Source organism: Amphiura filiformis, chromosome 19 (genome assembly GCF_039555335.1).
Source record: "Amphiura filiformis chromosome 19, Afil_fr2py, whole genome shotgun sequence".
Classification (NCBI taxonomy): Eukaryota; Metazoa; Echinodermata; class Ophiuroidea; order Amphilepidida; family Amphiuridae; genus Amphiura; species Amphiura filiformis.
The window spans coordinates 32,108,249-32,122,487 of NC_092646.1; the positions used below are offsets into that span (position 1 = coordinate 32,108,249).

The following is a 14,239-nucleotide window of genomic DNA, read 5'->3' on the forward strand; positions in this document are numbered from 1 at the left end:
GCACGTACAGCCCCTTTATGTTTACATGCATTTTGAATGGAAGAAATAAACTGAACTAAACTGAACTCTATTGTTTTTATCAAAAATAAGCACGATTAACTTAAGTACCCTCGACTCGAGATGTTGATTATTTCGTTCATCAGGCGCTATTTTTAACCGGGACTATACAGGGTAACACCAAATGCGGAAGGCTTTAGTGTAGTGCCCGTTTACGTGGTGTACGTACTTATGGTAGACGAGCTGTCTTTTAACGACGCTAACCGATTGATTTGTCGGTTCCATTTACACATCATATGCAGCAACTCCGACGTCATCTTTTGACTTTCGGCTAAAACTCCCGGGGTACTTCAAGTGATGTATAAATGTTGATCACCGGGATTAGAATGTGACTGGCAATAAGGTAAGCTTACAATATTTTTATTAAGGGCAGGAGTATTTCGTGATCCTATCATTCTCTTTTTTTTTTAAATATTGAATTGCAATAGATTTAGATCCATGAAAAAATCTTTATATCCCCAATATTTCAGTTGATTCCGATTTTCATTTGCGAGCCTGTGCGATTTTATGGAATATGTGTGTAGGGCCTACACTGGTGATCATTACGTTCTGGTGCACCAGAATGTAAATTATATTTGGCGATATTTTTGCTAAACGTACGAATAAATAATCTGAAATTGCGAAAAGGTTTATTTATCTGCAAGAAATGTTTTGTAGGACTACATGTAGGCCTAGCCATGCAGAGGTTCCATTGGTATAAAGATCTCAATTTTTTTTCAGAAACTGTGAAGTGAGAAAGTCGGGGAATGAGGCCGTGGCGTGGATCACGAAATGCCCTAGCTTTTTTTGACGTACCGGTAGGCCTAAGTGTGTAGATTATTGTTGATCAGCTATCATAAACTGACCTCAAAAAGACACTTAAAATTTTCACAAGATCATACCTTAAAATCCTGTTCATAAAAATGAACACATTTTACACATAGGATTACTTTAATCATCTAATCTCTAGAAACACATTTCAGTATTCAACTCTTATACTCTTAAACTCACAACAGTAAAATGCACTGACACGAAACAGGCGAATAACTGGAACTCGGCAAAAGAAGTCTGTGAGAATGCGTACAAGATCCTTACACAGGTCAGGGGAGACAGGTGATATTTCTAAAGAATAAATGGAATAGTGTGGAACGGGCTGCTTCTGCTCTTGTTCCGCACTATTCCATTTACTCATAGATTTCTTGTGTTGGGTGCCAATTATTGGGCTGTGAATGTGGTCCAGGAAGCTGTTCCATGTCGGTGCATTTTGCTGTTGTGTCAGTTAGACAACTGTTTGGTTTCTGCCAGTGTTTAGAGTATAGTATTAAGGTAATCCTGCGTGCAAGTTTTGTTCATTTTTATGGAGAGGATTTTAAGATATAACCTTGTAAAAAATTATGGCCATGCGTTTTGAGTTGGGCCAGTAAATAGGTGGAGATGTTACATGCGCGCGACATTTTAGGGTTCATCTTTTTAATTTTCTCAGTTAATATGCAGCCTATGTAGTTAAATTTGGTGTCAAATTAAAGCTTGTGATGAGACCAATACAGTAAACCTTAAAAAAGTTGTAAAAAGTTATTAATATTTGAATAATTTGCATCTAGTTAGCATAATGTGCGGGGTGGAGGAGGATCAGGAGGAGGAGGATCAGGAGGAGCAAATTTAATAAAAGTGACCCCAGGGGTCATATGATGCAAGAGGTCCATTTCTTTTTCACATTTTCACAATTCACTTTAAACTGCATACTATAACATCATACAATCATATTCCAGGTAATTTAATTTGCTTTGAGAAGCAATTTTGCATATTTTATTTTCCGTTAAGGGTTACACATTGAAGTCAATGGGAAAATATGCCTTGAAAGAGGCTGGCGCAAAATCATTTTAATTTTATTGAACCCTATGATGTTATATATGTATTTAAAGCTCTGACTGAGAGGAATTCAAATATGGAACTTTTAAATATGTGGGGTGAAGCTAACTTTTTTTTTTAATTTGTCAAATTTTACATTTTTTCCCTAAAATATTTGGTATTTTCAGTTTCATAACTTCTTAGTGTTACACCCTATGTCATTTTAAAGTGCATTTTTGGATTCCATGGTTCATTTGCAGCCAGAAAATGTATACTTTTATCTATGTTGGGTATAATATGTGAAATATATTCATATCTAAATGAAAAACATGCAATTTTCATCTCGCGAAAACATGTAACGCATTACCGGCCCAACTCAAAACGCATGGCCTTATAAGTTTCTTTTTTGAGGCCAGTTAATCAAAATCACCCATCACTAGAAGCAGTTTTTGGTAAAGTTGATCATGCCCGGGATCACGCCTATAGTCCCAAGTTACCATTAAAATCGGTACAAGGGGGAGGGTAAAATGGAGGGGGGGATTTTTTTGGCAAGCCGAGTGGGGGGGGCAAGCAATTTTGGCACACATTTACAGGGGCACCTTTTAGGGCTGTGCAATAATTATGAGCCCCGGGGTAAAATTTTAAGCGGCCCACCAAAAATCGTTTGCTTCCCATTCTTGGTTGACAAATATTCATATATTTCTGTGAAAAATGTTTGGAAAATCTTCAAAAATCGGCGAGGGCGGGATGTATATGTTATTTATATTTTACTTGGCCTGTGTTGTACCCGTATAGTAAACCCCTGATTATCAAGCTTAATCTACATTGTATAGTTTATCTCAATCATCCATTATTTTATAGACAGGCCAACACCAACAGGCAAATGGCTGAGCAAACATTGAGGGTTGTCCCCGGGCTGGATGGAATGGAGGAAAATGACTCCTGAGGGACACATAATTGAAGAAAAATATTGGGGTAAAAATAGTATCGGAAAAGCCGACAGAAAGTTGCGCTTCCCAGACATTTGAAAGGCCACAAGACATGCCTCCACTAAAATCGTTTCAAACAAATATTAACCTTCAGATAATTCTATATCCCCGTTCTATATCTTTCAGATACTGTGATTATTCGTCAATCTCTAGTGTAATTCTACAATCACGACCTGCATATAGTTAGCTCTGATTTGGCTTGTCCGATTCTTTACTGAAGACAACTCAGCTCTGAAATAATTGACTTGGTGCATGCTGAATATAGAATGACATTTAAATCCAGCACAATGCTGAACACATTTAAAATGAATGTAAGACTTTTAAAACCACTCACTTGTAAATTTTGTGGAATCTACCTCTATTCTTTGAATAGATTGAAAGGTCACGTTGACAGACATATGATCAAATATGTTAGAGCTGCTAGAATAAAAAAGACTAGAGAGACACTTCGGTATAAATATCCTCAGAAATCTGTCAATCTAAAAGGACACGCGTACACCAAAACTCACACTAAAGAGAAACCCTACCAGTGTCAGTATTGTCAGAAATGCTTTAAATGGTCTAGTCTTATGAAAGAACACATCAGAACTCACACTAAAGAGAAGCCTTACCAGTGTGAGTATTGCCAGAAATGTTTTACGCAATCCTATGCTCTTAAACGTCACATCAGAACTCACACAAAAGAGAAACCCTATCAGTGTGAATATTGTCAGATATGCTTTACAGAAAATGGTTATCTCCTTAGACACATTAGAAGAACTCACACTAAAGAGAACCTCTACCAATGCACGTATTGTCAGAAATATTTAGATTCAAATTGGAATCTCAAAATGCATATCCGTACTCACACTAAAGAGAAACCCTACCAGTGTGAGTATTGTCAAAAATGTTTTACACAATCTGGTACCCTTAAACGTCACATCAGAACTCACACAAAAGAGAAACCCTACCAGTGTGAATATTGTCAGAAATGCTTTACACAAAATAGTGATCTCAAACAACACATCGTTACGCACACTAAAGAGAAACCCTATCAATGTGAATATTGTCAAAACTCTTATGCACTATCTGGCACTCTTAAGTACCACATCCTAACTCACACGAAAGAGAAACCTTACCAATGCGCATATTGTCAGAAATGTTTTGTTTCAAATTACATTCTCAAATTGCATATCCGTACTCACACTAAAGAGAAACCCTATCAGTGTGAGTATTGTCAGAAATGCTTTGTGCGAAAGAGTGATCTCAGAAAACACATCAAAATTCACACCAAAGAGAAACCCTATCAGTGCGAGTATTGCCAGAAATGTTTTGCAACACCTGGTTATCTAAAACAACACATCAAAACTCACACCAAAGAGAAACCATATCAGTGCGAGTATTGTCAGAAATGCTTTGCACGAAATATTGCTCTCAAAAGACACAACCTAACTCACACTAAAGAGAAACTCTATCAGTGTGAGCATTGTCAGGAATCTTTTACACTACCTCATCATCTCAAAGAACACATCAGAACTCACATTGAAGAGAGAAAAGTGTGAAATGCTTTTCTCAAAATGGTAATCTCAATATTCATATCCTATTCACACGAAAGAGACGCCATATTACTTGTGAGTATTGTCAAAATGTTTTACACGATCCTGTACATCAGAACTCATACAAAAGAGAACCCGACAGCGATATTTTAAAAAGTTGCTTTAGGCATGTGGACACTTGTAGAAACAGGAAGACCTATAAAGACTGGACGGGCCCAGGATGTCAGCAGCTGAAGACAGAGCGTTTATTTCAAGAGCTATCAGTAAGTTACGAGCGAGATATGCATGTAAAATCGGCTGTTTTTTTGTTGTCCAAAATGGCATGATGAGTTAGACGGAAATTGCTAATGTGTGCAAGTGTTCCGGAAGCCACCAAGAACCTTGGGTGTCGATAAAACTTAATGACATCGCACACGAACAAGGTTTGCAAGCAGGCGTGTCTTGCCATTAAAACATTGGCCGCATCGGATTCCGCGAACTGTCTTTGGTTTGGACTTTCAGATTATCAATTGGCTAAAGTACAACGTATCCAAACCATCGCTGCCCGCTTGGTGACGCTGGTAAAAAGGCACGGACTATAAATATCTCATGTCTTAGACGACCTGCATTGGTTGTCATGCAGTTAAACAGTGGATAGTATACAAACAATCACGAAGCCGTGTTTGGAATCTATTGGATTCCCACCAACTTACATCCAAGAACTTATGACCATCAAGAAACCTGCACGCACTCGGAGATCTAGCTCTGCCACTAAAATTAATTCGCCACTACTCAGTGAATATTGTTTGCTGTACACATACGGTCAACGTTCCTTTACTTACGCTGCTCCAATGCTGTGGAACGATTTCCCACCTCACATCAGGTCGAATGCTTCGTCACTGGACCAATTTAAGAAACGTTTCCCCGGGAACGTCTCAAGCCTGATTTATTTTTTCAAGTTGTTTGTTAATTATGCATGTTTTGTAGATTATTTATTTATGATGATTTGGTTTTAGACCGGAAGTGACCCTTTAATAACCATTGACCTCAAAGGAAAAAAAATACCACACAGTTGGTAACAACAATTTAGCTAGGTCACTGTGGTATGTTTTCCTTGGCTAATAAAAATGGTTGGAAAGTTTAGTTTTTTAGACCGGAAGTCACCCCTTAATGATCTTTGACCCTAAATCTGTAAATACACCCTTTGAGGCCGGTCGAGTGCAGATCCGTCGGAACACGCTTTTCAATACGGAATAAATGATAACCTCATCGTGACATCATCCAAGCAGCAAAGTTCATTTCCAATTGAAAAAGCGTTATATCCGACGGATCTGCAGTTGACCATTCTGCTATAGACACTGGCTAATGTCAATGCATATATTCAAGTAGCGTCATCCTGCTATATGTTGCTTGTGACAGAAGCATTTTGAAAAGATTTCGTCTCTGACTAGAAGACTACACATTCACATTATTTCATGCATTACAAGAGCACCATTTTGTCTTGGGTGCAGAATTCAACAAACTCTATGGTTTGATATACTTTTCCAAAATATGAACGGCAGTGTTCAATGTGGTGTTCTAGGTTTGAACATCGAGTGTTCAAAAGTGGAACAAACTTTGAACACCACATTGAACGGTGACATCCCGCTATCTCTAAGGTCCGCTATCTCTAAGGTTCGCTATCTCTAAGGTTCGCTATCTCTAAGGTTCGCTATCACTAACGTGTAAAGTCTATGGAGATCAGAATCCCGCTATCTCTAATAGAGAAAAAGGTTCGCTATACCTAAAAAAAGGTCCGCTACTTCTAAGGTTCGATATCACTAATTTAGAATAAGGTTCGCTAGTTCTAAGGTTCGATATCACTAATTTAAAATAAGGTTCGCTATCACTAATTTAAAATAAGGTTCGCTATCACTAATTTTGAATAAGATCCGCTATCACTAATTTATTGACGGTTCGCTATCTCTAAGGTTCGTTATCACTAATTCCAATAAAGGTCCGCTATACCTAAGGTTCGCTATCACTAATTTTGTTTAAGGTTCGCTATCCCTAATTAATTAAGGTTCGCTATCTCTAAGGTTCGTTATCACTAATTTTGATTAAGGTTCGCTATACCTAAGGTTCGTTATCACTAATCTTAAATAAGGTCCACTATCTCTAATTTTAAATAGGGTCCGCTATCTCTAATTTCAAATAAGGTCCGCTATCTCTAATTTTAAATAAGGACCGCTATAGCGAACCGTATTTGAAATTAGAGATAGCGAACCTTATTTAAAATTAGAGATAGCGAACCTTATTTAAAATTAGAGATAGCGAACCTTATTTGAAATTAGTGATAGCGAACCTTAGAGATAGCGAACCTTAGAGATAGCGAACCTTATATATAGCGGACCTTATATGGTCGAATCCAATGAAAAGTGTACACGGCATGTTCAAGGCCATAACTTAAAAGTTTTAATCAATTGGCATTCGTTTTTGTATTGTGTTTATTCGCCTTGATCATACGCTTCGCGCCATATATAATAAGACCCCTTCTGTGAAAAACTTAGACACAGAGACCCCAAAACATGCTATTTTTACCAATTTTTTCAAAATATTTCTTACAGTATTTTTAAAAACATCTAAATCAGTTGTGAAAAGAAGTCATTGGATTGAATCTAAATTGATTTCCTGAAAGGTGTGTATTCAAAGATTGCCTGTTCAATTTTTCACATATTTGTACATAATTATGAATTTTTTGTGATAATTTTTTGAGTGGTATTTTTTTACATTACCTACGAATACAATTTTTCATAGCACTAGATATATCTTTAAAAAATGGAAATCACTAATAAATGCGCAATTGATACAAGCTTTGATATGTCCAATACTGAAATGCATTGACTTCGGACATCTTTATTATTGTGTTTAGCTGCCAGAAATTCTAAATGCCACAAAGGTAGGTTTGGTAAAAAATATGCATTACCTCCGAATACATGTTAAAGGCTGTGCCATTTCCACAAAGTGAGAGAATAGTAAACAATAGTTAAGCAATAGGTGCAGGGTAATACTCTTTATTTCTACCAAGTTTCAATAGCCTGCGTTTAAATATTTCTGAGATGTCAACAATAAAAGCAAGTATTCGTAGGTAAATTTCGGTAACCGAATGTTACCTACGAATACAATTTGACACCATGACAGTATTGTGAAACACCGCCATTCATGCCAATGCCCATATTGGTACATAACGAAGGCCTGTATGTTTGCTATCAAATCATATGTCAATGAAAGTTGTGAATTCACATACATGCCCACCATGCAAAACTGAATACGGCTTAATTGTTGAAAAATATGTACTGAAATAGACGACGGTCTGCTCATTTGAAAGAAAAATCAGATTCAAAGAAGATTAGAAGGGATAAATACTTGGATTTGTCAACTGTCATGTGTGCTTCATTTTAAATGTTTACCGACCTTCTGGTTTCTGAGTAATTGGTGTCCAAATTGATTTATTCGAAGGTAACTTTTGACGTTTTCGCTAAGGTTACCTACGAATACCATGGAAAAACGACTGTTCTCATTGTCTCATGATCTAGACAACACATTGATGGACCCTGGTATAAAGCTAATTGTAGTTGCCCTCAAACGAAAGGCCACAAGACGTAACTGACTCCAAGATGGACTTCACAAGTCTGCAATAAAGGTTTTAAGCGATTTGTGTGCAATTAAGCAAATTAAAGTCACTTTAGTGCCTTTGTTTCTTACTTCAATCCTCTTTCAACCGCTGTGAACCGACATTTTTAATACATGATAGGGTCTAAAGTATCAATAAACGCACATAAAGAAAATAATACATTCAAAGTGCTTTATAAAATGAAGTTTTGATTGCGATATCCACCAAAAGTCTAATTCTTACCTACAAATACTGAAATGTTACTTACGAATACAGCATAATTCATGACATGTGTAATGAAGTGTCCCTACCAATGGAAATTAATTGTCAAAAACTTTAAGCGGTACCCCAGGACACTATTATTACCCATATACGGATTCATTCAACAATTATTTATTATGTAAAATTGCTGATAAACTACTTGTATATCAAAATGAAGTGGTCAAAATCTTGCTAAAAGCATCAAAAAAATTTTGATCTAAGGTAATAGCATTTATTCATTTGGACGTACCATCTGAAAGAGATCTAAAACTACCATTTTATTAATTCATTACCATAATAGCAAAATTTAAACCTCTAAACTCAATATAGATATTGTTAAATCGCTCATGTTACCTACGATTACCCGGGTTTCTTCACCTTTTCATTGTATAAAGCGTTAGGTGTATGCGTATAATTCCTAATATTCTTGAAAACATATATCCTACTCGTTCTTATACAATGTGTGAATTGATTCATACTCATTTGATAAATAAAATACAGAAACTGACCTAAACTTCATTTTCAAAAATAAACTAGCATAAATTGACTAAGATCATATTGATCGCGTTATAAAAATAAAAACAAATATTTTCTGGTTGAGATAGCATTTTCCTGACACCCTGTGGTCTACATTACACGAAAAAAGCGTTAATGGGAATATTCCATTTGTTTTAGGTTGATTAGTATTGCGATAGTGAAAGCATCCTAGTGGTATTCGTAGGTAACATTGGGTTTTGATATCACATTTACTATCACACGTCCTGGATTTATTTTTCAAGATTAGTAATGGCACTTTTGGTTCCTATAAGGCTAATATGTCATCAATCAATGGGCAAAAGGAAAAAATTGTGGAGACATTTCTATTTCGGACTTTTATTTTTGGCCCGTGGACACTTTTGGTTGGATTCGACCATATAAAATTAGAGATAGCGAACCTTAGGGATACCGGGATTGTTAAAATTAGAGATAGCGGACCTTATTTTAAATTAGTGATAGCGAACCTTAGAGATAGCGAACCTTCAATAAATTAGTGATAGCGGACCTTATTTAAAATTAGAGATAGCGAACCTTATTTAAAATTAGTGATATCGAACCTTAGAAATATCGAACCTTTTTCAAAATTAGTGATATCGAACCTTAGGTATAGCGGACCTTTTTCGTAATTAGTGATAACGAACCTTAGAGATAGCGAACCGTAACCCATTGAACACTGCCGTTCATATTTGGAACACCAGTGTTCAATAGTGGAACATATTAGGTGTTCAAGGACTGTAACTTTACAAAAAAAGGTGTTTAAATGTGTGTACTATAATTGAAGACAGATAAAAAGACTAGTTTGCGTCTGACGTCAATATGTCAATCAAATTCCTTACGATCCTTGATAGCGCGTAAAAGGCAGCGTTGGAGGACTCAAGTTCTGGACCCGGACTCGGGTCCTTTTTTCAAGGACTCGGACTCGGAAGATAAAGACTCGGACTCGAACCCCATGACTCGAGAACTCGGCTTTAAGTCCAACCGAGTCCTCCTCGAGTCCGGCAAAATTCAGTCTTTTTAGGTCTTTTATTTCAGTCATTTTAATCATTTAGGCTACAGTCAATGACAGTGAAATAGGGCCTACATATGATTAGGATGTTAAATCTGAAATCTTTAGCAATAGCAATAAACTACTTCTTATTAGTTTGATGATTAATTGAAGTATTTTGCATGCAAGTAAATTCAGTTTGTAAATAAAAGTAGGCCTACAACCACAAAGCAAGATTGCTTTCAGTTAGACCTATGTCTTCAATTGGTTAAATGGATTTTAATCATAATCGTTTGTTTTGACACGACTGCCTTTGTTAGGCGCAATACAGTGGCGTAGCATCATAGGGGCACGTGCCCCCAATTGATTTGAAAATTTTGAAAATCCCACAGGAAAATTGCAAAAAAAAAAAAACCGGGGGGCACTCAACTTAAAATGATGGTATGTGCCTGTCAATAAGTAACCTCTATTGAGGTCGACTTAACCCGATGCCCTCATTTAAAAAAATTCATACCTGATGATCCCCCTTTTGTAAATACGACTACCCAATGATCCCTTTTTCTAGAATATCATCAAAATACCACAAATTAATGCGGAAGCTTTCAAACTCTCTTATTTCAGCAATTTTGAATTGGGAATTTGGAAAAATTTGGAACAAGAAATAAACATTTGCTCCAATTTTTCAAAATTTTCTACCCGATGCCCCCTTTTTTGAAAACGTTATACCCAATGAAACCCTTATTTCAAAATAGTATACCCAATCACCCCCATTTTCATTTTGTTTGTACCCAATGAACCCCCCCTCCCCCCTTTTTTTTTAAAGCAACGTTTTGTACCCGATAGGCCCCGCCTTAGGCGCATACCCGTCACTTCTAAAGAGACGGGTAGGTCTACTCATGCACTACGCCACTGGTGCAACATGACCGTCTTTGTTAGACGCAATCATGTAGACCTAGTACCTACACATGAATTTATAATACTGCATACAGCCAGAATCACACCCCTTCCCAGAACCAACACCACTTCCTTCGTTATATGTGACATGATCAAGGGGAATGAGTCGGATGTCGCTAATATTGTTTGAAGTTTGAAAGTGACGTCATATTCTGATTGTTGTATTGCATCTTTTGCTGCTTTAAAACACACACACAAGTTACTGTTACTGTGATTCCAAAACTATCGGGGTGTGTGGGTGTGTGTGTGTGTGTGTGTGGGGGGGGTAATATATTGCCAACAAAAACTCTTGTCATGTTGTACAAATCTTTAATTATTCCACACTTTGATTATTGCGATGTAGTATGGGCAGGCCCGTACGCAGGATTTTTTTGGGGGGGGGGTGCTGATTTTGAAAAAGTGGACTTTTTTCCAAGGGGGGGCGATTTTGTAAAAAGTGGACTTTTTTCCCAAAATTTGGACTTTTTTGACCAAAAAAGCGTAAAAAACCTGATTTTTTTGCGCGCTACGCTCGCAAATTCTTAAATTTTGGGACTTTTTGTATACTTTTGCAAATTTGGGGAGGTGCGGTCGCACCCCCCCTGCGTACGGGCCTGAGTATGGGGTAATGCCAACAATACTCTTTTGTCTAAATTGAAAGTATATAAATACTGCTGGTAAAGTCATTCTCGGTCTTCCACGTCGTTTTCCAACTGATGTCTTATTAAGAAGACTGAGCTGGGAAAAACTTTGTGATCGTCGTTTGAAACACCTTAATATTATGGTTTACAAAATTCTTACTGGCAGTCTACCCTCAAATCTGTGCAATATTTTTAATACTGTTTCTGACACTTATAGCTACAGGACAAGAGCTGGTTCTCAGGGAAATTTGGTCCTATCTCTCTGTCACAACACATCGGACAGTAGAAAATTTAGTTATAGGGGGGCTTTAGCATTCAACACCCTTTCAACTGCTGCTAAAGCACCACTTCCAGCCAAGCTTGGAACTTTTAAAAGAATTGTATCTTAATGCTATTCTTATATTTTTTATATGTATTTGCTATCTGTACCTAAGTGTCTTTTAGTTCCAGAGTTTGTAATTTTGAATGTATTTTAATATATAATATTTATTATTTTTGTAAATTGTTAACCATTTTGATGTATTTTGTTTGACCCCTGGGCACCCATGAAAAACAGTGTTCACACTGATTGGGTTTTCCCAGGCATCTAATAAATAAATAAATAATACACGTCATGTGCCTGTCAATAGACCCTTGTTTCTGCAAATCTGACACCCTTCGCGCGCGCTTTTGAACAAATTTAACATTTTGTAAGAATTTTAGCTTCAAAATGGCAATGTTCGCAAAATGTTTGCACATTTTTGGCCAGAATGTTATCATTTCACGGTCAACGATACCCAATTGTTAGCGTTCCCACACACAATGACCCCCATTTTATTGGAGCCCTCACTGAGTGGCCCCTTTTTCGACAAAAATCGCCACCGATAGACCACTAGGTCCGTATGCACAAAAGAGTTAGACCTGGTCTTAAGGGGGTACTACACCCCTGGCCAATTTTGTGCCTATTTTTGCATTTTTCTCAAATATTATAGCGCATTGGTGACAAGTAAGATATGTAAATTATAGGGGCAAGGACCACAACTACTGCACTGAAAATTCAGCAACTCAAGGCAAGTCGTTATTGATTTATTGATCAAATATTGGTTTTCCCTCCTTTTTGACTGTAACTCCACAACTGTTGTCTGTGTTGAAATAAAATTTCCAGTGCAGTAGTTGTAGTCCTTGCCCCTATAATATACATATCTTACTTGTTACCAATATGCTATAACTTTTTAGAAAAATGCAAAAATGGGCACAAAATTGGGCAGGGGTATAGTACCCCCTTAAGGGGAATTTAGTTCCGTCAGGAATGGTCCTTTACTCTAAACTATAGCAAATTCTAACGATTTAAATGCAAAGTTCAAAATATTACAAATTGAAGCAAATGTAAAGGAAAGTGTCCTTTCTCCTGGTAATAAGTTCCACTTAGACCAGGTCTAACTTTAGACCAGTCTAACTCTTTTGTGCATGTCGTACTCCGCGGTAGTCACAGCGGTTAATTAACTGTTTTTTCTGCCGAAAGCAGTATGTATTGGAATTGGAACCTAAAACACGACTATTGGGCGGAATAATAGCCGGATTGCCATGACAAATCATTCTGTCAAGTACTCAAGGGTACATGCCACAAAATAGCTTTCCATAGACTTTACGTGCAAAATAGGGGTCACGTTTTAGGCTATAAGTCGAGTTACGTCTTACTTTGAAATATATATTTGATATCATCTTAATCAGAACAAAATTCTGCATAACATATCTGAAAATGACACCATATTTTAGGTCTACTTTTTGAGAAAAATAGCGTAAGAAATTTTGGGTTATTTTCTTTCATACTTTAGACAGGATGTCGATTTCAAGCACAAGCATGATAGCCGACAATTGCCATTTTTCGTCATTTTGATGCACATGAATGCACAATGGTTGCTGATTTGCTATTTTCATGAAGATATTAATTGATGTTAAGAGTAAACGTTCTTTAAACATCTTTTACAAGTGCATAACTTCAAAATTAAAACATTCTCAGTACCTGCAGAATATTTAAAAGACAAGAAATGTCAATCAAGTAGGCCTACCCCCCACCCGTCAGAGTGACTTTTAACCCGTTTTGTGCAAAAAGCAAATGTAATGAATGGCTATTTGAAATTAAATATTAATATAAATTAAACTTTGAATGTTATAACAATTTAAAATACTGGACAGTGGTATAAATAAAGCAAACTAGAAACTTAAATATCTTAAATCTAATATTTTATGTAATTTTATTAAAATTGAAGGCCAAAACTTGAGTTTAAATGACAAAAAAATTGGTTAAAAAATAACAATGAAATTGAAAAACTTCTTTGTAATTTAAACACCAATAAAACATGTTTTCAATATTTTGAAACTCTTCTTGATTCATATCAAAAGGTTTCAAACTTCTACCAAAATCGGAACTTTTGTTAAATTGGAAATAAAAGCAGGCCTATTCGCGGCAAACGCACATACAGCGAAAAACCTGGCGGCGTCCATGAACGCGCTTGTTGATGTCCCTCCTCTTTTCTTCGCGTGCATTTTAAATAGATAAAGACGCGCGGAAAACGCATGGAATTGCTCCTTAAAGGGTACATGCCACAAAATAGCTTTCCATAGACTTTACGTGCAAAATAGGGGTCACGTTTTAGGCTATAAGTCGAGTTACGTCTTACTTTGAAATATATATTTGATATCATCTTAATCAGAACAAAATTCTGCATAACATATCTGAAAATGACACCATATTTTAGGTCTACTTTTTGAGAAAAATAGCGCTATATAAAAAGACCCGATTTTCCCTTGTTTACGTCCGACTGTTAACCGCGTTTTGACCTCGTGTGTTCATGCGCTCCTCA

The 14,239-nt window shown here is 36.6% G+C and overlaps 1 protein-coding gene across 1 annotated transcript in view; it reads left to right on the forward strand.

Annotated features, from left to right (window-relative positions):
• LOC140140501 (uncharacterized) overlaps nucleotides 1–6,288 on the forward strand; it is a 62,235-nt gene extending 55,947 nt beyond the window's left edge. Inside the window, exon 8 of the mRNA XM_072162258.1 lies at nucleotides 3,103–6,288. Within this exon, the coding sequence (XP_072018359.1) occupies nucleotides 3,103–4,414 (1,312 nt within the window). The 3' untranslated portion in view covers nucleotides 4,415–6,288. The remainder of the gene's footprint in view (nucleotides 1–3,102) is intronic.
• The last annotated feature ends 7,951 nt before the right edge of the window (nucleotides 6,289–14,239 follow it).